At 41.7% G+C, this 27274-nt stretch overlaps 1 protein-coding gene across 3 annotated transcripts; it reads left to right on the forward strand.

The window, feature by feature from the left end:
* Window positions 1-1697: 1697 nt before the first annotated feature.
* On the forward strand, window positions 1698-25739 carry LOC135170318 (ATP-binding cassette sub-family A member 13-like). Of its 3 annotated transcripts, XM_064136024.1 has the most exons (13): window positions 1698-2051; window positions 2459-2611; window positions 3208-3287; window positions 3536-3759; window positions 3972-11976; window positions 12336-12543; window positions 12762-12902; window positions 14124-15693; window positions 16642-16842; window positions 18946-19239; window positions 19788-20945; window positions 21831-22074; window positions 25548-25739. In XM_064136024.1, exons 3-13 carry the CDS (start codon window positions 3225-3227, stop codon window positions 25668-25670), a joined length of 12231 nt encoding a protein of 4076 aa, XP_063992094.1. In that variant the 5' UTR covers window positions 1698-2051; window positions 2459-2611; window positions 3208-3224; the 3' UTR covers window positions 25671-25739. The 3 variants fall into 3 exon arrangements, with proteins under 3 accessions (XP_063992094.1, XP_063992093.1, XP_063992095.1); XM_064136023.1 differs by lacking the exon at window positions 2459-2611; XM_064136025.1 differs by lacking the exons at window positions 2459-2611; window positions 12762-12902.
* Window positions 25740-27274: the final 1535 nt, after the last annotated feature.

Here is a 27274-nt window from a genome sequence, read left to right on the forward strand (position 1 = left end):
CCCGGAAAACTCACGCGACATCCGGAGAACTCGGCTACGTCACTCAAAATTGTTGTTAATTATCCTGGGGATAGTTCATGGTTGTTTCCTCTCGGTATGTGATTTCAATCGTACACTCAATAACGCAATATGTAACCCAGTGATTGACCATCGCGGACAAGGTGATGGTTAAGGTATCACGGGAATTTTGATTTCATTCGCTCGCAATTCAGTCTTCGTTTTTCTTACCTCTCTTTACATCGAAATTAAAAAAAAAACATCTGTACAATCTGCATGAATTACCGTTTCGTTAACTTCCGGCAACTGAACAACAGCAAAATGAAAACGAAAACTCAAAGCAAAAGTTTCATTAATGAGTCCACGAGTCCAATTCATCATGCGTTAAACTTTTAATGGGAGTAATTTATTTTTTTTTTCTTCTTTGTGAATCCGTCAGCCAGTTAAAATTTTTTCTAGGTGCACCTGATCTCGCTGTATTCTTTTCGTCTAGATAAAGTAATCTCGGGCTCTGTGTAATTTTACGCCCTCGGTGGATTATTTTTTGCGTCGAGTAAGAATAACCCCCGGAGAATTGCTGGTTAACACACGAATGATTGGGCAGATGCGCAGAATTAATTAGAATTCATTTTAATTTGCGGCTCAAAAAAAATTGGACAGATGCGAAAAATTAATTGAAATTAATTCTAATTTCCTGGAGATTTTGTTAAATCAACCTGAAATATTCCCTCGACATTTATAGTTTCGAAAAATCATAAGACATATTTTTTAAGATCAATTGGAGTTCGAATTTGTCGCACAAAAAATCCTCAGGATTTTTTTTTCTGGAATTGCGGCTTGAAAAGAGTTTTAGGATTTTCCAGTGGCGATTTAAAGAACTTTCTTTAACAATGTAACCAGTCTTAATATTGGTTTATCCTGCAAGGGTGCCCAACCGCACTTGAACCATTCCAAAGGGTCTTCTGTCGAGTCAGAGGCAATACATAAAATACACGAGAACGATTCGTTTAGCCTGCCAGACTGGTTTCTTACCTTTTGCTTCGTTTACTTTTTTTGGTTCACACAGCTACGGTATCCTGTCTCTATTTTTAGATTTCGCAAAGATCGTACAAGTAAAAACACCGCCGCCTGTTTCCATTGTTTTGCATTATTGCAGTCAGTGAGTGATGGAGAGAGTGCGAGTATCAGTCGAATTTGGTCGCTGATTGATTCACTGATTGATTCATTAGTCGTTTTAAAAATCGCCAGCTGTTAAAGTGAGATAAAAAAATATTTTTTTATTGATGTCCTGACGCCACAGACATTTAATATATTAAAAATAATTTTTTTCATTTATCTTTTGTTATAATATTTTCAATATATCCCCGATTAAAATTGGCGTTTTTCTACTCCCCCTGAATTTTTCCTCCCCCGGGATTTGTGGAGTGGAAGCTCAATAAAAATTTTTAAATTTTTCCGGGTGCGTTGAGAAAAAAATAACTTTAATTCTCCAAAATTAATTAATTAATTAGTAGACTCCTGGGTGATATTTTTTTAAACTGTGTACCAGCGGTTGTGTGGGTGAGTGGGTCATGGGTATGAGATGGCTGAAGAATACACCGGGAAAAGTTGTGTTGTATCGAGTGTTGAGCCTGTTCTGCTAGTCCATGTGGTCCTTTGATACCGGGACTGCTTGAGTTTTCTGATGTTTGCCTGCGGTCAGGGCACCAACAGTCGTCCACGAACCGTCCAACCGGCTGCACCAATCCACGCACAGAATATACAAAACGTTCGCCGGTTTGAAAGGAACAACTGCGATAAAGCGCGTGCATTGAATCACGAGGACAATTATTAAGTTGAGGAGAGGAAAAAAATTGGTGAAAAAAAAAATTCCAGTTGTATAAATGACTGGACTGTGAGTGAGACTCGAGGTGAAACCAGGAAAGAACATTTGCTAATATATTTTCTAATTAATTTTTTGTGCTCTGGTGAGATATTGTTGGACTCGTCGGTGACGGTGGGACCACGACAATGCTCCATTTACCGGGGCTCGATTGATTCTTGAGGGCCCTCAGGTGAGATTTTATTTAATTGCAATGTTAATTAGTGGGCTCGCATTGCCAGCCGATTCCCATGTTCTGTGGATTGTAGTTATGCAGATTCGTGACCTTGGACTGTGAACTCCATCGACAACGAGTTCCTTGTGGGAAAGGCAATTGAATATAGGCAATTGTCGAGTTTTTAGAATTATTTATCAATTGAGGAGCGATGGGATCGATCAATCGATCCACCACGTACCGCGATTTTACGTTCAGTCGTGGGTGAACAGGTGGAAATTGGACGTAAATAATTGTGCAATTACTCCATCGTCAGACTCTTAAAAAATTGATTATAAATCAAGAAATTTCCGACAATTGAAGTGATAGAATATAAATTATTTTTCAGTTCACTTTTTACTGATTTTTTCTCTTCGTTTACTCAGAAATAATTGAACGCTCATCGAATATCAACGATCGATCAAGTGTTACAGCCAGTTCTCCCTTAATTTTCCCAACGAAAAGCGTTCGACACACATTACAGAGGTCTGATGATACAGTTCAATCATCGAATTGAATTTGGAGTCACGCAATTTGTGGTACGTTGTGGACTGCTTACGAAAGTTGACACACGATTGTCGAGTCGTTTGATTATTGGGCCTGTTCAAACGGCGGGAACAGACGATAGTCACCCGATTCCACAGTAACATAACAGCAGTGAAAGTTTAGTGCTTCATGACATGTTAATAAATTGAGCATTGAAGTGATGTCACCGAGCATTTCATGACATTTCTCCAATGCTCGTAGAAAAATCAATTATTTCTCGTTTCTGTAAAATTTTCCTGGGAAAAATACGTAAAATCGTTGAAGATTTCCAGGGAATTAAAAGTATTTCCCGTAAAAAAAAAATGTAATGAGTCGTTGCTAATTAAAAATCTCTCCCTCTCTATTTACTCAGTCACCTCACGCCTTTGAGGGAATGAGAAATATTATCCCCGCAATTTATTATTTTTTTTGTCCAAAACTCCCCATTAACTTCTCCAGACACATCTCCCCGAGCTGATGTAAACAGAGTTAAAAATGAAAAATGTTCTTTAACTGATAAAAAAAAAAATTCCGGGAATTATGCACTTTCCGTTTGATGCATAATGAACAATGAAGCGAGTCTGTGCTAACGGAATTTTTGGGATTTTAGGGGTTCATGTTTGAGAAATGGGGGCCGACCAGCTCGGCCTCCTCCTCTGGAAGAATTATGTAGTCCGGAAGCGACGACCGGTGAGTTTCCTTCCATTATTTTTCTCCACGTCTCAATTTTTTTTTTCCCCGAATGATCGAATGCAGTTCCCTCGCAACGCACGTCTGTGGGATTAAAATGAGCGGGGAGAAGATGAAATTATTCAGACCTTGGTAGCAAGAGAGGATAATACTAACAATGATCAAACATATTGCTAATCACTCTGACTATTCCCACCGCTGCAACGGGCAATTTGAAGAGGCTATTAAATATTTCTAATTTTCCACAGGCAATTCTCGGTCTTGTCTTTCTATGGCCCATCGTGATATTTATGCTGTTGTATGTTGTACGCGACAATGTCGAACCCGAGTACAATCCCACCTGCCAATTTCCAGCCAGGCTTATGCCACGTGATGGCCTACTGCCTTTCGTACAGAGCTATATATGCAGCGTTGGAAATCCCTGTGATCCTCTCGATAATTATGAGGAGGTTCCGTCGTATCGAAATGCGAGGTTTGTGGTTTATTACCTGGGATCATAGGATTTTACTTCAAGGACATTTTACCGATTAAATCTGCCCGATATCTCGTCCTTTTCTACGATTTTTTCCCAATTTTATGTGCAAATATTCTGTATAATTAGGGCTAATTATAAATATAAAATAGAAATTAGTCCGGAGGGACCTTCCCAATATTCCTACTGACAGTATTTTTGTTTATAACCAGACTCGGACCTCTCATGATGGAATTCCAATCTCTCCTCCCGAACGAAACAATTCTGTCAGCCGTGAAAAGTCTGCCCCATAGCGTAAAGTTTCTCCGATCGATGGCGGAAATTCTGACGAAGCCAGAAATAAAGCAGTTGTTTGATCGGGGCCTTCGTCTGGGTGATTTATTCACCAATCACCAGGTTTTGAAGAGCACTCTGATAAAGGAGTTGCCGGGTGTCCGGGAGGATTTCATTGACGATCTCTTTGATACATCAATAAAACTGTATTATCTCATGGAATCCTTTGGCTCATCGAACATCGACGGTGTTGTTTGTACCCCATCCAGTCTCAGGGAATTTCTCATCGTCCCGAGGGAGGAGAATCTCATCGAGATATCGAGCGCTCTCTGCCACCTTGATGCAGCCCAAGTGCCCCTGATACTCCAAAAACTCACCGATCATCTGGACTTTGCGGGACTCCTGGAGATCGTCAGCCGAGTTATGGCGAAATTCCACGATTACGACTTCATCACGGACATCACGAGATCTATAACAACTGTTCTGAACCTGGAAACGGTGATAAAACATGTCCCGGAGTATCTCAAACTCCGGGAATGGATTCCCAACGTTCTCGCTCTGTTCAGAGACACCAACTTCCGAAGAATCGACTTGAGCTTCATCAACCGAACGATTGATACCCTAGAACCGATTTTCGCTAGCGATCGCAATTGGCCGGTGGTGCGATCTGGCTTATCCAAGTTGAATTCCCTCCTCGAAATAATTCAAGAAGTTGTAGAGAGAAAAGCACCAACGCACGAGCAATCGAGTCCCTTTGAACTTTCCCAAGGTACCGGTGAAAGTGTAAAAGTGTTTCCCCATCAACTTCTAAACCTGGAGGATGTGACTAAAATACTCGATGGGACTTACCGTGTTCTCCAAGACGGTGTGAAGCTGACGAAACGACTCTTGGATCATCACGCCGAGGACATCAGTCTCTCAGCCGAAGCTTTCGACGGTCTGGGCAATATTTTTTCCGATAAAATCATGAACATGATGACCTACCTCAACTCCATGATGGAGAACATCGTGCGGATGGTTCACCATGTGGCGATCATCCACGAAGAGCTCCAGGAGAGACTATTCAGGATATCAAAGAGCCACGAGACCCTCGTCAACACGATTTTAGCTGAACTGAGTCCTGAACTCTTCCGTAACGTCGTCGCAGGCTTCTCCCATCTCCAGCAGACCGAGAAATTCATCGAGAGTACAGCGAAGGCTCCACCTGCTGATGTGATCTGCACGGAGACGACTTTCAACGATATATTTAAACCGAATGGATCCGTCACATCGCGAGATTACGAATTAATCTGCTCCGACGAGGGGAAGAAGATCATAACCGAAGTTTACGACGCCTTCGAGTTCCAAACGTTCCAGACGATCATCGAGAAGATGTTGCAGACATTCGTGATGATGGCGTTCAACCGACCGATTCCAATAGAGACTTCCAACACCACATCCACCGTGAACAGTGTGAAGCTCCTCATGAATTTTCTGGAGCACCCGCCCCTGAAGAGAATCGACTGGAGTGATTTCAGATTATCAGACAATTGGCGGAGGATCTTCCAGGAGACCCTCGCAGAAGGGCGGAAGGACGTGCTGGCGTATCACCTGAGTATCGCCAAAATGGTGGGACAGCGTAGCATCTCATACGCGCGGATCAAACCAGATCTCGAGAATATGGATATAATAGCGGACGTAATCCTGGATGATCTTCGTGAGAATCCAACGAGTTGGATAAACGAGGTACGTGAGCATGAATCTGAGTTATTGGAGTCCTTCTACTTGACAGTCGCGGATAGAAATAAAACTCTGGACATCTTGGAGTACTCGAATTTCAGCCGCGCATATTGCGTCCCCCCGGCTGCTCCTCAACTCATCAATTACCCGGTGCGTGGAAACGCGTCGTTGCTGAAGGGTTTGGTGTGCCGGTTGGCGCGGGCTGCGGAGAAGGAGCTGGAGATAAATATAACAGCTGTGGAGCTGCGACAGATGACGTTTCGAGATCGCAAGTCATTCAATTGGACACTGTTCAATGGAAAGATCGTCGAGATCTACGGGTACGTGGATTCCCTGGTGCAGTTTGATGACGAGAGTGATTACTACTTCAGGAATTTGGATAAATTGAAGAGAAATTTTGTCGACGCCTGGACAACAGATCTGACCCCGGAACACGGAGTGGAGATCGTCGTGGGGGTGGTCTGTCGGTTATTGGACCTGGCCGAGAGTCCGCTGTTCCGGATTCAGGAGAGATCAGCTTGGAAGAGCCTCCGGGCGCTGGCGTGGTCCATCTCCACGATCGCCGATAAGATTGAGAAGATTCTGGACGATGTCCTGGGCACTGGGGATCCTGGGAAGCCAGCAAATGTCCTCCACGACATGCCAGAGACGGACCTTCTCCTGGAAACAGCTCTGCGGAATCTTCCCTCGATCAGTCTCGACCTCATCGACATCTTCAGCCAGAAAAATCCCATTCACATCCTCAAGACCATCAGCGATCACGTGGCAAACGAGCCCAATTGGCCGTGCACCGATGACCAGAGTCTCGGCGAAGCTCTGGCACTTCGTCCCGGCAGCCAACAACTCCTCCGTCAGGTTGAAAAAATCGCCTGCAATCCTGTTGTCTTCATCAGGGAGTGGAGTGAGCATCCAACATTCATGAGGACCTCGAAAATATTCGAGCCCGATGGTCCTGGCGATGTGCCAGCATTCAATTGGACAGCGGGATACATAAGATTCCGCGGTCTCGTCAACAAATTTTTCCCCGAGGTCAAAGGGATAACGGGGGGAGAAACTTTCTCAATGGACATACCAAACATTCAAGAGAAAGCGAAAACATTTCTCGATTTTATAGATCTCGAGATTGATAAAATTATTCCAACATTCCGGAGCAATATAACAGCTGGAGAAGTTTGGATGTCAACTGGTAAATCACGAGGAATTGATGATATTCTCGTTATCGCTAAATTCAGCTCCAAAGTACTTCACGATCTCGTTCATCTTGGCCTGGAGATACTGGAAAAACCCGTGGAAACTAATGCTAAAAGTTTGAACCTTCTCACTCTACTTGGATTCACGAGTAAGAGTGTAGTGTCTATAGTACGCCAGCGTTTCCCCTACATTTTAGCGACAGTGGTTTACGGCATATCCGATCCTGAACTGGACCATCAGCTGCACAGAGCCGTTGAAAATGCTCAAGGTATAACGTGTGAAAAAATGTTTTCATTGTTTGAGGATTACAAAGTGGGATTGACAAACGACGAGTACTTGAACCTGAAGAATTTCACGTGTGATCACGATACATTTCACTTCAACGCATTCTTCGATCTCTACCTCGATGCGACTGCGTACTGGCGACGACCTGTGTCTCACTATCGAAGTTATTTCTTCACTTTAGCCCACGACATTCACGACTTTGCCGTAATTACCGAAGCTGCTGTTGATAGGAAAATGGTTATCGATCCGCCCCTAGATAAACAGTATCTCAATGATGCTGTTAATACTCTGAAGAATATACTCCAGGTCCCGAGAGTATTAACATCCAAGTTGCAAACAAAACAACCGGAGAGTGGTTGGACAATTTATCGTCTCTTTGTTGAAGGTTTATCCGAGGGGCTGAAGAACGCAGCATTTGCACTGAGGGAGAACAAATTGGAGGACAATGTTATGCACCTGTGGGATATGGTCAGACCTGGAGATGTCCATCAGCTGATTAAATTTTTAGAAGCTCGGCCAACTGAGACCCTCTCATTAGCCGCAACTCTCGTCACACTCAATGCGTCTGACAATTCCTTGATTGCGTTTAACGACGTCCGGGGCTCGATGTGCCATCTACGATTCGATTTGAATTTCTGGAGGGAGAGGAACAATTCGGAATTTCTGGATCACCTGTGTACGTACGATCCACGCCAGCTGGTGAGAAGTGCAACCAGCGAGGAGTATCTGAACGTCATCACGGGGAGGAGTTCTTCACTGGATAAAATCGACCCGCTGTCAAAGTCTTTGCTGAAATTCATTGAGACCGTCTGGAGAGCCGATGTCAACTCCTCCGGGAAATTGGCTTTTCAGTCCAATATTTTGAATTTCACAACCTGGAGGGACCTCTCCAATGATTCCAAGCGATTAATCCACGACGCAGACCAGTCCTGGGTCCACAAAATAATGGTGGAGGTGATCCCGCTCGAGTACAACTTCTCAGTTCAAACCTTCTCCGAGATCGATCTGACTCGGATTCACAACATCTTCCAGGATCATCCCCTGAATGCCGCCCGTCAAATAATGCAGCTCGCGGACTCCTGGATGGACGTCATATCGGGCGGTGACATCTGGCAGAAGCTGCGGATGACGTACGAAAATACCAAAATGAAATCGCTGCTGAGTTTGATCGAGGATGCGCCAAACCTGGTCATCACTGTTCTGGAGACCTTCATAAGTTCAGAACGTCTCACTGACTTTATGGACAAGTTCATCGGTGGTCAGGTGAATCTCTGCGACATCGAGAGATACCTCATTCCACCGTCTTACGTCCGGAAGAAGGGAATCCTAACGAGTGTGACAAGCTTTTGTCAGAAATTCATTCTCAGCAACGCCAATTCCAGCACGAACGACTTCAAGCCCCTTGGCATTGTCAATGTAACACTCCGGGGAAATATCCTAGACGATATAAACATAAAAACTAGCGATGGCAACACGTGGATACGAGTTACATTGAATGAGACATACTTTATGGATACTCTGGTACACTTTCAATCCACACTTTTGCGATCTGTCTGCGAAGGTAATAAACCCCCGAAAGTACCCTCCTGGTGGATTTCATTTCGCGAAGGTACTTTAATCGACTTTAAAAAGCAATTCCAAGAGAGAGATTTAAGATCATTGTCCCACACCGTAGTATCCAAGTCGGTGAAAATTGTTAAAAACATATTATCATCTTCTGCGGAGTTTAAAAAGTCCTGTTCGTTCTGCGACACTCGTGTTGTGGAAATTTTAAATTCACAGTTGAGCCGACATCGAGTATATTCGGATATCCTGTGCAAATATAAAAGGATGAAGGTGGCTGAGCTGCAGGAGATGATTGGCCAGCAGTTGTACTTGAAGAAGACGATTGGAATGATAAAGAATTACGATTTTATGACGAAGAAGTTCGATGTCGAGAGCTTCATGGGTGCCATTGAGGACAGTCTCCAGTACCTCACGGATATCATCATGGATTACAAAGATCCTGGAGGCGATGGGAAGCTGGAGTCGTGTCTGATGAGTGCAGTGGAGGGTGTGAAAACCCTCTCACCAGCCATCTACATGAAGGTCCTGGCTGGAGCTCTTGATGGTGTCAGGGGAAATGTTAATATTATACAGACGATCGATAACCACGAGACTCTTCTTCATTGCACCCAAATGGCCGAGAAGTTCATTCCCATTTGGAAGCCCCTGAAAGACGTTGCGAAAAATTCAAGTACCCGGGAGGTAGAGAAAGTCCTACCAAATGCGTCATTAAATGTGAATTTACTGTTCGGTGAGAGAAATAATTCCCTCTGTAAACCCCAAAGCAGCTGCGTAAACGCGACAACTTTTAACGATTTTCTCAACTCCAGGGGGGCTCGCAAGCTCCTTAATTACGATCCAAAAGCTGCTGGTTATCCATCAACTCGGGATATCTCGGAACTTTTGGTGAACAGCCTCGACTTTGAACTGATAAATCGTGAACTTCCGTCGTGGAGGACGAATGGCACGCGGAGCCTGACCTGGGTGAAGCAGATTCTGGATGATTTGATGCGAGCGCTGGAGGAGAGTGGAAATCTCCTGGAAGTCGCCAGCAAAATTGATTTTCAAGATGTATCGAATGTCCTGGGAGTGCCTGACATCGCCGACGGTGTCGTTTACCTGGTCAAAGACCAAACTATCGATAAACTCTTCGCTGCACTCAAGGACATCGTCGAGGACGTCGAGCCGTTTATCGAGAGTCCTCAGGTCATCAAGGATCTGAATTCCATCGTCGACGCCTTCGAGTCAATGGAGATATTCAAGAATCTAGGACTATTGGACATGAAGTATTCGGTCAACAAGATGTTTCATGATTGGAGTTCTCTCCGGAAGTTTCTCATCGATGAAATAAAATTTCCAAATGACCTGGTGGACATCCTGAGCGAGACCAAAGTGGACATGCTCTCGGTCTTCATGAAGGAGCGGTCAGCCATGAGCTTGACTGACACAGTTTGTTCGACAGATCAATTGAAGGAGATTCTGGACTTCGAGGCTTCTCGCACATCCGCTGATGAAGTCAGTCGAGTCCTCTGCTCGCTGGGGCCATCGGTCACCCAGAATCTGGCAATATCTCTCATCAAGAACACCAACTTTGACTACGTCTTCAAGAACTTGATGAGTGCAAACGTGAAGAACATCCTGAAGAACGCAAATTTGTCGGAAGCCGAGGGAAATGTGATATTCGATAATCTCGGAGTTGTCGGTGAGCTGTTGCCCCTCTTCAAGGACAAGATGTCATCGGACTTGTCAGCTGAACCATCTGGAGCCGGGGACACCGAGGACTCGCAGCTGACCAGCGGCAAATTTCTTCAAGACGCCAGTGAACTCATGTGCGGGAGGCAGCTGATCTCGGACAGCGGTGAATTTTATCGGCTAATTACGCAGATCGAGGACACCAAGAAGACGATTGATCAGAGGGAATTGGATTCGTTACCGACCGAGTTTTGTCGTGACACGTACAAGAGTTTCCTGAGCATGACGGGAGGAAAAATCGTCTGGTCGTACGTCAAGCCACTGCTACGCGGAAAAATCCTTTACGCACCTGATTCACCGGCAGTCCGAAAGGTAATGAGTCTAGCAAATCATACGTTTCATGAAATGGAAATATTCGGAGAGTTCATGTCGAGCATCGAAGCAACACTGATAGCCGTAGCTGATTTGACAGATATGGGGAGCAGTCTGGGTGATCTTAAGGAGATTATGGCGTCTAAAGTCATGAAAATAGCCGTTCAATCGATGAGCGGTGGACGTGTCCAGGGGGATCTCTCCAATTTTGATTTAGGGGAGTTGGCCTGGAGATTGAAAAAGTCAAATAAATTAATCGCTATGATTGGAATGCTGAATAATCTGGTGGACTGTATTCTCATTGATCGAGTAATTGGATTTTCCAGTGAGGAGGAACTCGAAGTTGAGGCACGTAAGCTCACTGATACAAATGAATTTCTCGCTGGGGTAGTTTTTCTCGACAACGAGAAACTATCAAGACGATCTCTCGGGGGTGAAAGTTTGGAGCACGACGTAACATATAAAATACGAATGGACGTGGATTACGTACCCTCGACAAAGAGATTGAAAAATCAATTTTGGGTACCTGGACCCGAAGGCTCATTTATTGAGGATTTGAGATATCTACGTGGCTTTGTCCAACTTCAGGATTCTATTGATCGGGCTATTATTGAAGTTAAATCGGGGAAGGAGCTCAATTGGAAGACAGTGTCACAACAAATGCCTTATCCGTGCTGGAAATACGCACCATTTCAACGAACTCTCTACGAATCACAGGGCTTGATAACATGTTTTTTCTTCGCTATGATGATGTGCGTTGGATCGGCCGTTCGATATATCGTTTGGGAGAGGGAGTCACAGAACTCGATGGTTATGAGTGTAATGGGATTAAAACCCTGGAGGAATACTCTCGCTTGGTTCATTACAACGACTATTGAGTTGACGATTGTCGTAACGTCAATTTGCATTATTCTCGTTGCTGGCAAAATTCTACCGCACTCCGATCCTGGAATAATTATGATTCTCTTTCTCGATTACGTTTTTGCAATTGTCACATTTTGCTACATGATCTCGACCATGTTCAGGTCGGCTAGTTTGGCAGCAGTCACTACTGTCGTTATGTTTTTACTCACTTATATGCCGTATGTTATTGTTATTGCGATGGAGGCTACGATGGGACTTGCCTACAATTTGATACTCGTGAGTCTTCGTGATTATTACGTGGGGAGAGAGAAAAAATTATTTTTCTTAGGGAGGTTTTTTATGAGACGACGCTCGCTTCTGGGGAATCGAAAGTTTTTGAGTGTTATCTCCAAATCTGAGAGAGATAACGGAATTGTTGTTATTACAATTATTCTAGGGCTTGATTCGCTCTACAAAAAAGGTTTAATAAACATTTTTCTATTTTTATTAGATTTCAAGATATTCCGAGAAAGTTGATCGATAGTCAGAAGCGACTTCTCTTTTTTGTCACAGATATTTAAAAGATAATTTTTTTTCTCTCGACGAAAGATATTGGAGTCGTTGCTAAATTCTCCTGATAATCAATGAATTTCCAGTGTCTCAGCATGTCCACAAGCTTTTGCTACGGATGTCTGTACACTGTCCGTCGCGAGGTTCAAGGAACCGGGATGCAGTGGAAGCATCTCTGGGAGGAGCCCAGCCCCGGGGATCCCATGTCCCTCGGTTTGGTCCTCACAATGTTAGCACTGGATGGCTGTCTCTACGCAGCTATCGGTTACGTTATAGTCAGATACACCAACTCAGGTAACACCCCAGAACTCCCCCATCATCTCTTCAATCAAAATATCGGATTTTTATTAAATATTTATTTGTGTGCAGCTGTGGCACTTAAAAGGATCTTTTCTGCTCGTGAATGTTTCTATGAAAATTTATTAATTTATTAATCGTACTGCACTTCCATTAAGATAATTTTGTTGAGCACTTAACAAGGAGCGAGGAAAACAGTGAATAAACATTTTCAGGAAAAGGCTCACCGGGCTTACGATCCCGAAGCCTCTGGTGGTCCGATCCACGGGCCCTATTCGGGCAACCTGACTACCTAGCATTCGTCAACAACCTGTATTTCACTAATGATGTACTGCACAATTCGACAACTTATCAAGGTATCATTATTCACTGCACGTCACGATCATTTATGTGTTTTAATTGGCATGTATGCAATTTATACGCACATATTTGGCTTCAATTTAATCATAATATTTTGACTACCAGTTGATCGTTAATCCAATCATGAAAAACGAAAAGAATTGATAACATTCGGCGATGCACAGGGAGAGAAAAATAAAATAAAAATTACGAATGAAAAAATTGAAGTTTTTGTCGAGAAAAAAAATTGTGAAACTTCTCGTATCTCCGGTTATTAATTCTGATCGTAGGGGATTTAATTATTTCATTATATGCGCATATATTTTTGTTAGATTTTGAAATGGGTCCTCGTGCATTCGCAATTTAAAAAAAAAATGATGGAAAATACGATTTACTCGTTTTCATGAATAATTATGGTGCGCTGGCAAAATTATTTAATCCCATAACTTCGTGAAAAAAATGTGAATGAATAACTGTGGGTTCGAAGAATAACATTTATGTCGACGTTCTCGTTCCAATTAATGAGGGAGAGGTAAACAAATTCTAGAACAGCTGGAGTGCCCTATATTTCCCGGGCGAGTGGAGAAGGGTTGAATTAATTTTTTTGTGGAGCGAAATAAGGGTTTTAACATGAAGTTCAGTTATCCCCGAATGGAAAAGGGCGAACGGAAATTCCGTTGTCTCCACATATTTTTATTTTATTTTTTACTACTCCAAACTCGTGTCAAGGGGTGATGCCCCCTGTTGGTCAGACACAAAACATTCATAAATTAATGAATTAATTTGATTTGGTTAACTAATGAGTACGGTAATTACTCAAAGAGCATTCACGCACTTGCAAAATTATGCTGCAGCTCCTAAAAATCTAATTATATCGCTTGGAATATTTTTTCAAGTCTTAAGACTCGGTTATGATCGCCTGAATATGTTAGAAAAATTTTCTGAACGTCGTTCGCCGTTTTCCAGTCGATAAAATTCCAATAGAAAGCAGAACCTTTCAGATAGCTTGTGTTTTATTACCCCCCGCCCCCCGAAGGGTAAACAAAATTTTACATCGATTATACAATAAAAGATTATACAGATAATTGTGTAAAGACTTTTCCCCGCGTCTATTGAAATCCAGGACGGAATAAAAAATTGAGGGGCATTCCAAGCCCCCGATCGTTAACTATTCTCCCTCGCCCTTCCACAAAGCCTACCCTCGACATTCCCTTGACATTCACCCCTTCAATACACAGATGAAGACAATGATGCTACGACAATGGCTGTGAGCGAGAAGCAAGTCGGTGTGAGATTCGAAGGTGTACGAAAGATTTACGATACTGAACAAGGTGAAGTAATAGCAGTAGATGATTTCACCCTAAAGCTCTGCAAGGGTGAAGTGACTGGATTGCTTGGTCGAAATGGTGCTGGCAAGACTACAATAATAAAGATGTTAACTGGAATGATAGCCCCGACAAGTGGGGAAATACATCTGGACGGTGATGAAGGAAGTAAGCCAGACATCGGTGTTTGTCCCCAGGACAACGTTCTCATTGACACCCTGACACCGAGGGAGCACATGATATTTTACGCGAAATTAAAGCGACCGTTGAGTGATGAGGAAATGCTGGAGGACGTTAACTCGATGCTGTCATCATTGGAGTTGGGAAGACAAGAGCACGAACCGGTGTCCAGGTTGTCCGGTGGTACCAAGAGACGTCTCTGCGTTGCTCTGGCCTTTCTGGGATCCCCCAAGCTGGTGATACTTGACGAGCCTGGTGCTGGAGTGGATCCAGCAGCGAGGAGACGCATCTGGAAGCTGATTGACCACCACCGGCAGAACAGAACAGTCCTCCTGTCCACCCATCATCTTGATGAAGCTGACATGCTGAGTGATACTGTCGTTATCATGCACAAGGGGAAGGTCCTCTGCAAGGGATCACCCCTGACCCTGAAGACGACTTATGGACAGGGGTACTGGCTGAACGTGTCCTTCCCGACTCCAGAGGGAAATCGATACGTCGAGCGCCAACGGCTGCAGAAGCTCGTGGAGTCTATCGTTCCTAATGCGACTCTCGATTCGCTGAGTTCTGAAGTCAGGGTCAGTCTTCCCTTTCAGGGAAAACACGGGGTCGCGAATGATATCGCGGGGGTGATTAAGAAGCTGGAGGACAGCAAGACCAGTCTGGGATTCTCCAGAATTTCGTTGGACTGTGATACCTTGGAGAGGGTCTTCCTGAGTCTCTGTGGGAAGGCTGAGCACAAGAATTCGCATGTCGGCGGTAGCTTGGCGAGTGTCAACAGTGGGGGATCGGTTTCTCTGAATATCTTTGATGATACTGAGTCCATTATCGGTGAAACGGCCCTGAAGCCGTCACCCTGGAGGCAGATCAGGGCATTATTGATGAAGAGAATGTGGCATTTTGCTAGGGATTGGAGAGCACCACTTGCTACTCTCCTTCTTCCCACGATATTCGTTGCTATTGCCATGGGATTTTCACTGATTAGGCCACCGTCCAGTGATGAACCACCTTTGGATCTCAATCCCAAGCTTTATGATACCCATGTGAACTATTTTTACAGTATTGATAATAGTAGTGATTTATTTCTCCAACGGGTGTCGTCACAGCTTCATGATAAATTTGGAGGTGATTATGCTGGTGCCTGGCAAATTCAGCCAAATGACACTGGCACTTGTGACTGTTTGGAGGGACAACAAGTTTGTCATGGAGTTTCCAAAGCCGTTGAGGGACTCTTTCAGACTCTACCCGGACGACCAACTCTTGATTGGATAGTTTCCACTTTTCATGAATACATTGAAAAGAGGTAAGTACCTTTGAATTTACTTTTAATGAAGAGTTTAATTTAAGGTGGATTGAAAGGTGGGGGTTTATGTGCTTTGAGGGGATTCTGTATATTTCGGAGATTCGGCAGGGGCTGGGGGGATTGGGATAGGGGCTGGAGATTCTCAATCGTCAGTTTTGATGGGTTAATTGCGAGGGGATAATTAGTAGAGATGAAAAGCCCTTCAGAAGCGGATGGAAATTGTTTGAACTTTTGAAAATAAATTTCTTCGGGGAGAATCGACTGCTGGGAACAGTTTGAAGATGAAGAGACGAACGTCGCATGGGTATTGACATTTTGGGAATTAATTTCGGAATTGATGGACGTTTAGTAATTTATGGAAAAAAATTTTAAGACCATCGAAATTTCCTTCATAAAATATGGCGCAGTGCTGGATAATCTAGAGTCAACGGGAGATTAAATCGAAGCCCGGATATGCCACTCGATACGAACAGCAATTATTGAATAATACAGTTTATTCGAGACGTGGAGTACAAATAAATGCATTCAATTTTTTTATTTAATCCAGATAAATGAATGAATGAATAAATGAACTTGGAAAAGCTTTGATGAGGTCCGAGAGAATCTCTCGATGATTTTGTTGTAATCTACACATCTCAACCGGTATTTATTCTTCCATTTACCTCTGGAATTATTTATTCTCCAGCAGCTGCTGATGAAAAACAAATATTAACGCACGTGAATGAGTTTTCAAACCCCTGGGGAGGTGTAATACACATCCCAAGTGGGCAGCAAAGTGTTAAAATTCCACCGGCATTTTGAAAAACAATTATGCAATTTTCCCAGCCGATGATTTATTATTCCATGTAAAGCCAAATTATTTCGTATTCTGTGTTATCATAATGAGTTTGATAATTCGGGGCGATGAATGAATAATTAATCAGGACTGATTAATTTTATTTTTCGAAGATACGGCGGCTGGTCGTTATCCCACTGGCACGAGGATCCACTATTTGTGGTTTGGTTCAATAACAAAGGACATCATTCATTACCAGCGTATCTCAATTCACTGAATGGGGCTATTTTACGGGCTTCTGGTGTACCCGGACGTATAACAACTTTCAACCATCCCCTGAAGTTATCCAGTGACCAACTCAATCGCACCAGTGTGTGAGTATTAAATGTCAACTTTTGTTTGCAAAGAGCTACTGTTCTGTCTCGTGATTGTGTAAAAATTTACGATAAACTTTCTTCGGGCCCCGGATATTTTCAAATAAAACTCGCTATACCGAAACGCCTGAGTCATAACTCTCTGAGTACGGTGTTATTCCGGATATTTAGTTGTTCGTGGCGGGAGTTTTTATGACTTGTCATTTACGAGGCTATAGGCTATAGGCTACACACGTCATTGCGAGTATTTTTCAAAGTCGGATAAACAGAACCGTATACTAACAAGGACGGAAAGATTGACGGGTTCAACTTTTTTTTATTATTCTATAAATAATGCTGCCATTGTCCAGCTAAATTAAATTTTTATTTGCAAGAGTTTACATGTTATTGACATGAGAAATTGTTATTGGGTTGAGCGTGAATTCGTTTCCGAAATTGACGGAAAATTTACGGGAAATCCCGCGACGTTGAGATTTTTTCCAGCGCAGAATTTTTATAGAAAATTTTTTTCTTGTGGGAATTTTTTTATGAACAAATTACCCTCGATTTCCCTGTGGGAAAATTACGTGAATTAATTAGTGTAGTTTTTAATTGGTCAGTCAATTCATTTCTCAAATATTCAAGTCATCCTCTTCCCCTCAAAATTGATGGAATAAAGGATTTGTTGTTCATCGGACTTAGAATATTCATAACAGTGAGAGTGAATGGGAAATTGTGGTCATATGACTAAGAAACTGATAGCAGAGTTCAATCTCATGAAGAGAAATGACACACTTTTCTATTTCCTCTTTGGGGCCAGCCAATAGATTAATATAATCCCCTCTGTAATCCTCTCCTCAATGGGACCTCCTCTTGAATTATTGACATTGCATTTTATCCTTCGGTGGACTCAATGGACTTATAGAGAGCATTTTGTCCCTGTCATGGAGGGCAATGGAGATGTGCATATATGGTGGGGACAGAGTTACAAATATTCCAGAAAATTCGAGACTCTGAGGGATACGTTATGCAAAGTAACAGTGATGTGGACAGCAAACAATACTCGCAACTCTCTTGAATTGGGTTCACCGAAATATTTCCTGGGGGACTATTTTTGTGGTGAAAAATTAGCGAATACACTGGGCTCAGATAAAAATTATAATGAAGCCGCACGTTTAAAGGACTCAATTTGTCGAGCAAATATAAATGTAAATAAGGTGTCCCCGGGTATAGATCCACAGTTTCATTCAATATTTGAGGGAACACATATTTTTTGAGGTAGAAAATGCTGGGATTAAATTACAACGGCTCATAAATTAAATTATTCATCTAAATAAGTCTGTAAAATAAATAGTAGCGCTCTAGTAATTTAATATTCTACTGAAGTAATCGCAGATGTGAATTAAAATCGTAATATCGTATGGGACAAATCCCACAAAGGTAAAGAATAATAAATTCGGAAGCTCTATATCGACTTTACCGTCGGCTAATTTTTCTAATGGAAAAATGAAATTAAAAAAAAATTAATTTCCCAAGGATTTCCCTAGAAAATAATTTAGGTATTAAATTAATTTTCAAGTATTAAAATAACAATTTCAAATAGTAAAATATTTAATATTAAATTCTACTTTTGGACATAAATCATAACTACCTTGTACCTATAAAAAATAATTGATTCCCAGGTCCTTTATCGACTGAAATCCCATCAACTTTTTCTAATAGAAAATGTTAATGACCCACTGGAGTCTCGTTCACTACAAAAATTATTCCGTTTTCCCTTTCCTTCGCGGATAGTAGAGGTCTCAAGAGGCAGACACTCGCGTTTCTCGTCCACGACTCGTTAAACTTCTGTTTGCCTTCGGACTTGCCAGGGTTCATGGGACTTTGTAATTGCTTTTCCAAGTTGAGTCTGTTCGCTTTTTCTCGTGGGAGTCGGTCGGGGGGGAGGCAGTGGGTTTGAACGACTCAGTCAAAGAAAAGAAAAGTTGAATGAAATATGGAAAGCCAGGGGAAGAGCTCACCCAAAACAGTATCAATTACTTCGTTAGACGAATGATCAGAGGTACTTGAATTTACTGTTGAGGTGTCCCTCATGACAGATGTATAAACGAAGATTATTTGCAGGCTCCAGCACGTGGCAGATGTTGGAATAGCTCTGGTACTGTTGATAGCCTTCAGTCTAGTTGCAGCACAGGGTGCACGAGAACTTGTGAGAGAAAGATTATCCGAGGAGAAACGTATTCTCTATCTCGCTGGAGTCCATCCTGTTACCTATTGGACAGCAGCATTTCTCTGGGATTTTCTTGTTTTCCTTTCGTCAATTGGACTCGCTGTCATTGTGTTCGAAATATTCGGATTGTCTGCCTACGTCGCCAGGGACAATTTGCAAGGAATTGTCCTTCTTCTGGTCCTTTTTGCGTAAGTCAATCTCCCAAACGATTTTCAAAATAAAAAATTTCTTCGCACGTTTTTTATTGGACAGATAATCGTCGATCTCCAGTCAATCAATTTAATTTTATGAATTCCCCAGAAGTAATAAATTATCACAAACAATAAACTGATAAATAAGTTCATCAATCTGCATTCAGATTAAAATTTTTCCCCCCTGCAGCCAATCGATGAAATCCCCCAACGCGTTATTCCCGAGACTTCCGATACATCGAAACTAAATGTGATTTCCCAACTCGCTTGTTTTTACCGATAAAAAAAAAATTCGGTATCAACAGTAATATATTATACCCTCAACGCGTCGATATTTCATGCACCAGTCATTTTATTGGAGTATCTCAGTATCTATAGGTCAAATTGATATCCAGTGATGTTTGTTTTAATTGAAAATTCACATTTCACCCTTGCTATGAAAAATTATTTGAAAACCAATTGGAGCAACGCGTCGATATATCGAATAATGAAATACAAGTTAAAACATATCTCAACATCGACTGTATTTTTATTCACAATTTCAGTTGGGCATCAATTCCATTCAGCCATTTCATGGAAAAAAGCTTCGATGACGCCAGCCTGTCCAACATGGTACTCTTCTGTCTCAACACATTTGTCGGAGTTATTTGTCTAGCAACAATTATGGTGATTGACATTGTTGGAAAAAGTCAAGCAGCGAAAGACACACGACAAGTGCTTCATAATTTGATGCTATTTTTTCCACAATATGCACTGGGTGATGCACTCGTCCAGATGTCAACGAATGACATAACAGCTGAACTACTCGAGAGATTCAACATGGATACGTACAAATCACCGCTTGGCTGGTCACTCATAGGACAGCACTACGTTTATTTGTTCGTTGTTGGTGTTGTATTTTATCTGGTCAACATAGTGATAGAGTGTCGGTTGCTTTTACTTCGTAAAAAGGAAGCTCCAGTTGATAAAATAAGCGACGAGGATGAGGATGTCTCCATGGAGAGGACACGAGTGGAGAACAGCTCGGACAGGGATATAATTAAAACAGTCAGACTGCGAAAGGTCTACAACAGTGTTTATGGTAAAAATATTGCTGTTAAAAATCTCAGCTTTGGTGTTCAAGCTGGCACTTGCTTCGGCTTGTTGGGAATTAATGGAGCTGGTAAGAGTACAACATTCAAGATGTTAACCACCGAGATAACACCAACATCGGGTAAGATTATACTCAAGGGCCGTCAAGTGGCCTTCAAGCCATTGTGCAATGGTGAAATTGGCTACTGCTCTCAGACTGATTCACTCGATGGATTCCTTACTCCTCATCAGTGCTTAACTATTCACGGACAAGTCTGTGGATTAGCTGATGTTACCAGGTCCGTTGTCTCGACACTCAGAAGATTCGATTTATCGAAGTACTCTCATCAGAGAATATCGAGTCTAAGTGGTGGTAATAAGAGAAAATTGTGCGCGGCTATTAGTGTTATGAGTCCTGTGTCGGTTGTGCTGATGGACGAACCAACTAGTGGAATGGATCCAGCGTCAAAGGAACTTGTGGCACGTGCTGTTCACCAGGTCACGCAGACCGAGGCGTGTGTTATTATGACGTCTCACAGTGTCGCTGAGTGCGAAAAATTGTGCAGCCGAGTTGGCATTCTTGCCAGTGCTGGACTGAGGTGCATTGGAAGCCCTCAACATCTCAAACACAAGTACGCATTTGAGGTCGATTACCTGTCTTTTTCAGATTTTTTTTGTCAGCGCAAAAGTCAAGAAAAAAATACGATCGTGACCCCGCGAAAAATGTAGAATATTGAATTGAGAAAATTGGAAAATATTTTAGTTTCTCGAGTAAAATCAGGGGATAATTTTTTCGTTGTATTTATTAAATATTTCTCTCTCGTTGAATGCAAATTCACATTCACTCTGACATCCAAAACTCCAATTAAACTGCACAACGCCGTCAATTAAAGCATTTTCCCTGCATTTATCAATGTTGTTCAGCGAAATAATTGGCTCGTTTACTCTGATTATTAATCAGCTAATAATATCTCTCAATAGCCGACGGGGGTGGGGGGTGGGAGAGGTGAGAGAAGAATGAATGGACGGGAAAATGACCTTAATGAAGAATAAGCCATTAGCCTGGGTGGGATTAAGTGAAGATTCCTTTGATAACAAAATGCTACGGCAAGATTGAAACGCATTAACCGACGGGAAAAGCGGAAGAGACACAAACGAAGGACCACTTTGTCACTTATTCCTTTTAATTGGGATACATTACACGCTTGGAATATAATATCTTCACGGGTTTTCTTCGTTCTATCTCAACTGTCTCGTACCTTCGACCATCGTCTAGGTACTTAATGCACACTTGCGCAGACTCACTAACAGAATAACGTATGACGTCATAAATATTTAAACTCGCTTACCCGCTCTCTCTATTTTCCCTTATTTTTTGCCGGTCGTCCTGAATCTGTTCGTATCGTACGAGATACGTGGAGTTGAAATCGACTGGGGTAAAGATTTATGAGAGAGCGTCATTCATGATTTATCGGAAAATCCCGTCCTCTCATTGGGTTAAATTTTCATTATTGCAGGTACGGCGAGGGTTACGTTGCCTTTTTGAGATTCCCACGATCCATTGTCGTCAGCGAAGTGAAGGATGTCATATATCGGTATTTTCCCACTGCTCAGGTGTTCGCAAAACAGGCCAGGGCAGCCCGATTACTGATACCCCAGAATCACGAGCTGTTGCTCAGTGAAATTTTTACGAAGCTGAAGTGCCTCGCGTGTGATCTCAAGGCCACTGACTACACACTCACCCAGAGCTCCCTGGATCAGGTGAGATGAGGGTACAATAAAAATATTGGGGGGTTAAAAAAATATTTTTAGTCATTTGAACCGCAAATTTTCACGATCACAATTTTAATGTCCAACTTACGACTTTATTCCACTCACTCGATAAAAAAATTGGAAATGAAAATTAAAAAGTCGCAGTCGATTGGAGACTGATCCCTTTAGGGCTCATGTATATATAAAAAATCATCTGATCATGAAGAATGAACTGAAATGTCTCATGATGCCTCGGCTGCCCCTATACGGGCTTTTACCACTCAACTCGGTTGTGTAGACGTATTACCCTGGCGTTACGTACAATGGGGGTTTAAAGAATATTAATGGATGCCATCTTGGGTTGTGAACTAAGAGGACATACCTGAACAGGGGAGTAACCCTTGGTGACTTCAGCCATATCGTGTCCAGCACTCACAGTGTTAATATACCGGGCTAATGTGCATAGTTACCTTTTTCGCGTCTCATCTTCGTAACCACTTTCCTGTGTAAAAGAGGGAAAGGGCTCCCTTTACGAGAGAGGGTGTCACGGGAGGGGAAGGGGTGAGTAATTCGATATTACTTTGATGAAGTGTCAACTGTTGTTTCTGTCTATTTTATGAAGGGCTTTTCTGTCCATCGAAGGGCTCGATGGACGGAAAAATGAGAGATTTATTGCAGAGTTGGGTGACCCTGACTGAAAATTATGGAAGAAAAATTCTAGGGGGGTGTGGCTAAGTGGTCTTATGGGAAACAATCCGGTCCAGTCTGGATTATTGATAGTCTTTACGGATGATAGAAGGAAATGGTTTTTGTTCGGTCCTGCGGTAAATGGTCCCTTAAGGATAGACCGGTCAAACGTATGTTTTAATTTATTTATATTCAATCTGATTCCACTGATTAGGGATTTGTTTAATTTCGAAGGTCAGTTTTATCACGAAAACTTCACCTGGAAAGTTGTTGATGATCATTTCGTCTCACATTTCGATCTCTAGAACTCAAATTTTTCTCAGAAATTGCTTTTCGTGTTCAATTGACGCTGAGGGAGCGAATTAAAAATAAATGTAAATAATAAATAATTTGTTCGGACACGTGGGGGTGTAATCAGTCGATATAATAGGAGAATCGAGAGTTAAAATTTGCAGGATTTGAATGCCTCTGTTCGGAAGGAATTTAAAAAAATGGTGTGCTCGATCCGGATGCCCTATCTCAGGAGCATCGGGTGCCTATAAACAGGAACTTTTTTCCCCATTTAGCCCATTAACGTGAATCTCGTTCCACCCCACTTTGCGCGAGTTCAACGCTGGTATTGCTGCACTCCCACCCTTTCAAGCAAGTACAGTAAGATCTAGTACGCTTTTCACGTAAATGGGTTCAATAACATGGTCCTTAAGCTGCTCCTGGGGGAATAGCAGTTATGATTTTCTTCTTAGAAACCTCAAGCATGCTTTCGGAATTCGAAACTCACGTGAATACACAATATTGTTATGAATATGGAAATGTTTTTTTTATCAGTAACGAATCAAATTTTTCCTGTAAACAATCGCTAGGAGAAATGATTTGATTTTTAAAAAAACGATAGGTTCGTTTGTCTCTACAATTTTCTCAAATTTATTGCGGGAATTTAGTGGATTGGAATGACAATTGATTAATATTATATTTTTGGAGAATTTGCATTCCCCCTTTGTCAAGTTATACGCGAAAAAATAATTCAAATTTTTCCAACAAATATTTACTCGCAATGGAGGAGAAGTTGCGATATAATCGGCTTAAAAATGAGTATAAAAGTTGCTAAATGTCATAAAAGGATTTTCCCGGAGTGTTAGAGTTAATGGCCCGAACTTTTGATTTCACGGTTGCACTTTATCGTGCATTCTTGATGATAAAAACAATATATAACTTGGTAATATATTTATCCAGCGAATAATTCATATTAAGTGTTAAAGAAGTGTAGGCAATTCTTGAGATATAATTTTTATTGTCGTGATATATGGGAGAGACCCTTTTACGATTTTCCACGCAAAAACCCCTTCACTGTTTCAAAAACTAACTTTACGATCATGAAGCTAGTCATCTGAACATCGAAGGAATACTACCGAGAACCGCCTTTGTATTTTTCAGGAGAAAAGGGGGCGTTAGGGAGTTCTGGATCGAATTGTTATCGAAAAAATTCATTCATTGACTTCACAGATCTCTTCAGGTTTTCTTTCACTCCAGTTTTCGAGGGATAACGTCGAATCTAAGGGAGATAGCGGATTTTTCATAATGACATTTGTTGTAGTACGCAACTGGCTCCAGAAAAAAGTTTATAACAAAAATTTTGTTATCTTTCTCAGGTTCCGAGATATTCATGAAAAACGAGGCACTAGTCAAGGGTCGCTACTGATTTTTGGGCTCAGATAAAATATTTTCTATTTAATCTGGACATTATCGACTATCAAATTCATCGATAGGAGTACAGATACATTTGTTCGCCCGTATCACTTTCATTCCTAATGGATTTGACCATTAAATTCTGACATTTGATCTCGAGAACGACAAAAATGCTGTTTCCCCCCGACTTTGAAAGAAGTTCACGGAATTTCGTAAATATCTCTTCGTCACTCCACTCACATTGTTCGAACGATAACAAGGGAGTGACTGTAAGTGATGAGTGCTACTCTCACAGTTTGGGAAGAGTTTCGACAGTTTTCCCTTCTGCTCTTTCACTCTGTCACTCAACGTACAGCATCCAGACTTCGACCTAAACACGTAAAAGGATAGATGGGGAGAACTTTTCCTCGCTTTTCAATGAGATTTTCATGGAAAAAAATAATAAAAAATTCAGTACGATGGATCGTGCATTCTCGATTCATAACTCTGGTGAAATTTATGAGAGGGAAATTTATCAAAAATTTATGATCGAGTAACAAAATTCATCACGATGCAGTCGGACGTTATTTTTTTTTTCTCCCTCCGGGTACTTCGAGGATACAGTTTCAAGTAAAAGCACTGAGATTTCATCGAAATTTTTTTCGCAAAAAGAAAAATCACCGTGTGAACTTTGGATAATAAACTAGCCAACAAGTTTTATAGCATCGTCTTTTATTAAGAACTAACGGAAATCGTTGAGATGCAGCACCTCCTCTGGAATAACTCATACAAAATTTCATTATCACCATCGAAATAACTAACCCCCAACGTCAGTGTATTTTCCCCTGGCAAAGTTCTCTGAAAATTACACCACAGTTTTATAAAAGTGCATCACGAACCATTTTTTTCCCGCCCTCACAACTGGAATTTAAAATTTCAAAAATTGGTACGTGAATTAATTATTATTTTTCTGTTGGAAAAATATTTCTGATGATCGTTGAAATTATCTGGACGTAAAGATGATTCCGTCCAGTGAAAATCAATTCAAGATATTTTCTCCGATGACTCCACAATTTTTCTACCCATAATACAATCCACCGACACTCCAACTGATTTTTTTTATCTCTCTCCAGGTACTGGTGAACTTTTCTACCGGGAGTGAAGACGATTGCTCAGATTTGCGGTCCAATTCGAGAAGAAGGATAAATCTCAACTCACAGCACAGTGTGGATGGCATTCACATGGATACATTTTGATGAAAAAAATATATATATATTCTGGAGAATAGCAAACGAAATGGAATAAATCATGTCACGACTTTGTAATCTTTTTTTATTGTCTTCTGCTGGTGCAGCGGAGCTCTTTCCATTTCTAAAGAATGGAGTATTCTTTACGATGGAAGGGGAGGAAATGCCGGGGAACATTGTTGAATGAAGGGATGCGGTTGTAATGAATGACGACCTTTATTCCCTTTGACATCGATTGTTATGCGGGATGCGACGGGGGTGGATTTAGCACTGAAGTGTTGGAATATATCAATTCGAATTTTATCTTTCACTGAATCAATTTATACAATTTTATATTTATTTATGTTTTACCCAGTCTTACCCTCATCACATAAAATATTAAGACATTCGCCCATCCCTTAATTTGCCCCCTATATTTTTTATTCCCAGAAAAAAAATCTCAAAAACTTCTCAATAATTTCCGTTTGAATTTTCCACGATTTCCCGGATTATTTGCCCCTCCACGTGTCGGCTATTTACCCGCGAGGGCACGTATACCCGAAAATGAATAAATTTTGCAACCCCCATGTGCGTATTATCAAACAACAAACAACTATTGTGGTACCTAAGTTATAATATCACTTCCGGTCCTTTTGTTTCCAACTTCTTCGTATTTTTATAGCCCCCTCCCCCCACCACCATTGCGGTATTCTTTTGTATCCTTTGTTACACCCCTCCCCCACCCTATCAACCCACCCTCCAATCCACCGGCTGTGAAGTGCGGCTTGAGTGTAACCAAATTCAATTTCCCCCTTCAGAGTCTATTCGGTTTGAATAATTCTCGTTGATCAGGAAAAAATAACCCCACAAGGTGTCTCGATACATTCGTACAGTCATCCCTTAACGTGAGTGCACGAGAATTCCGTTAAAATTTAAAAAAATATTTCCAACTCGTGAGAGAGAATTTGATGATTTTGTTATGAGATTTATGTGAAACAATTGTACCATCTTTGAGACACTTTGTTGCTCACTGGGTGTCCCCTGTGGGTCAAATGATCGTACCATCTACTGCCAGAGTCCGCAGGGAAGATAAACTTTTATTATTGGTGGGTGGATAGGGCTGTGTGTCTTCCCAAGTTCAATTTTCTTCGCTTCAAGGACTCGTTTCACGCGCTGTGTAAAAACTTGCCGCCATCTATTACACGAATAAGGAGAATTTCTACGACCGGAAAATTGAAGATGGGACAGGGAGGAAAATTCATTTATTGTACATGAGAGTAAATTCAGTAACATTGCTCCACTCTTGCGACCGGTGCGCACTTTATATTTATTTAGTATTCCATAATTTTCGATTTAAGGGAGGAGAAACCCTTCTGAGACAATAATGCGATGACAGGTGGAAGGTAGACGGTGCCCTCTGAATTTTTATGTAAAGAGGGGGGCAGAAGGGGGTTTGGGAAATTATCGAAGGGGTTGAAATTAAGGGAATCAGTTGAAATGAATTTTAGTTGACGTCGCAGTGTCAGGACTAGTTTGTGTACAGCCCAAATAAAATTTCACTCTTCACATCTCGTGTTCTCAGTCCATAAAATTCTCGTAACTGTACTAGGACTATCTGAAAGCCTCAAACATGA

The sequence above is a fragment of the Diachasmimorpha longicaudata genome, chromosome 16 (genome assembly GCF_034640455.1).
Source record: "Diachasmimorpha longicaudata isolate KC_UGA_2023 chromosome 16, iyDiaLong2, whole genome shotgun sequence".
NCBI lineage: Eukaryota > Metazoa > Arthropoda > Insecta > Hymenoptera > Braconidae > Diachasmimorpha > Diachasmimorpha longicaudata.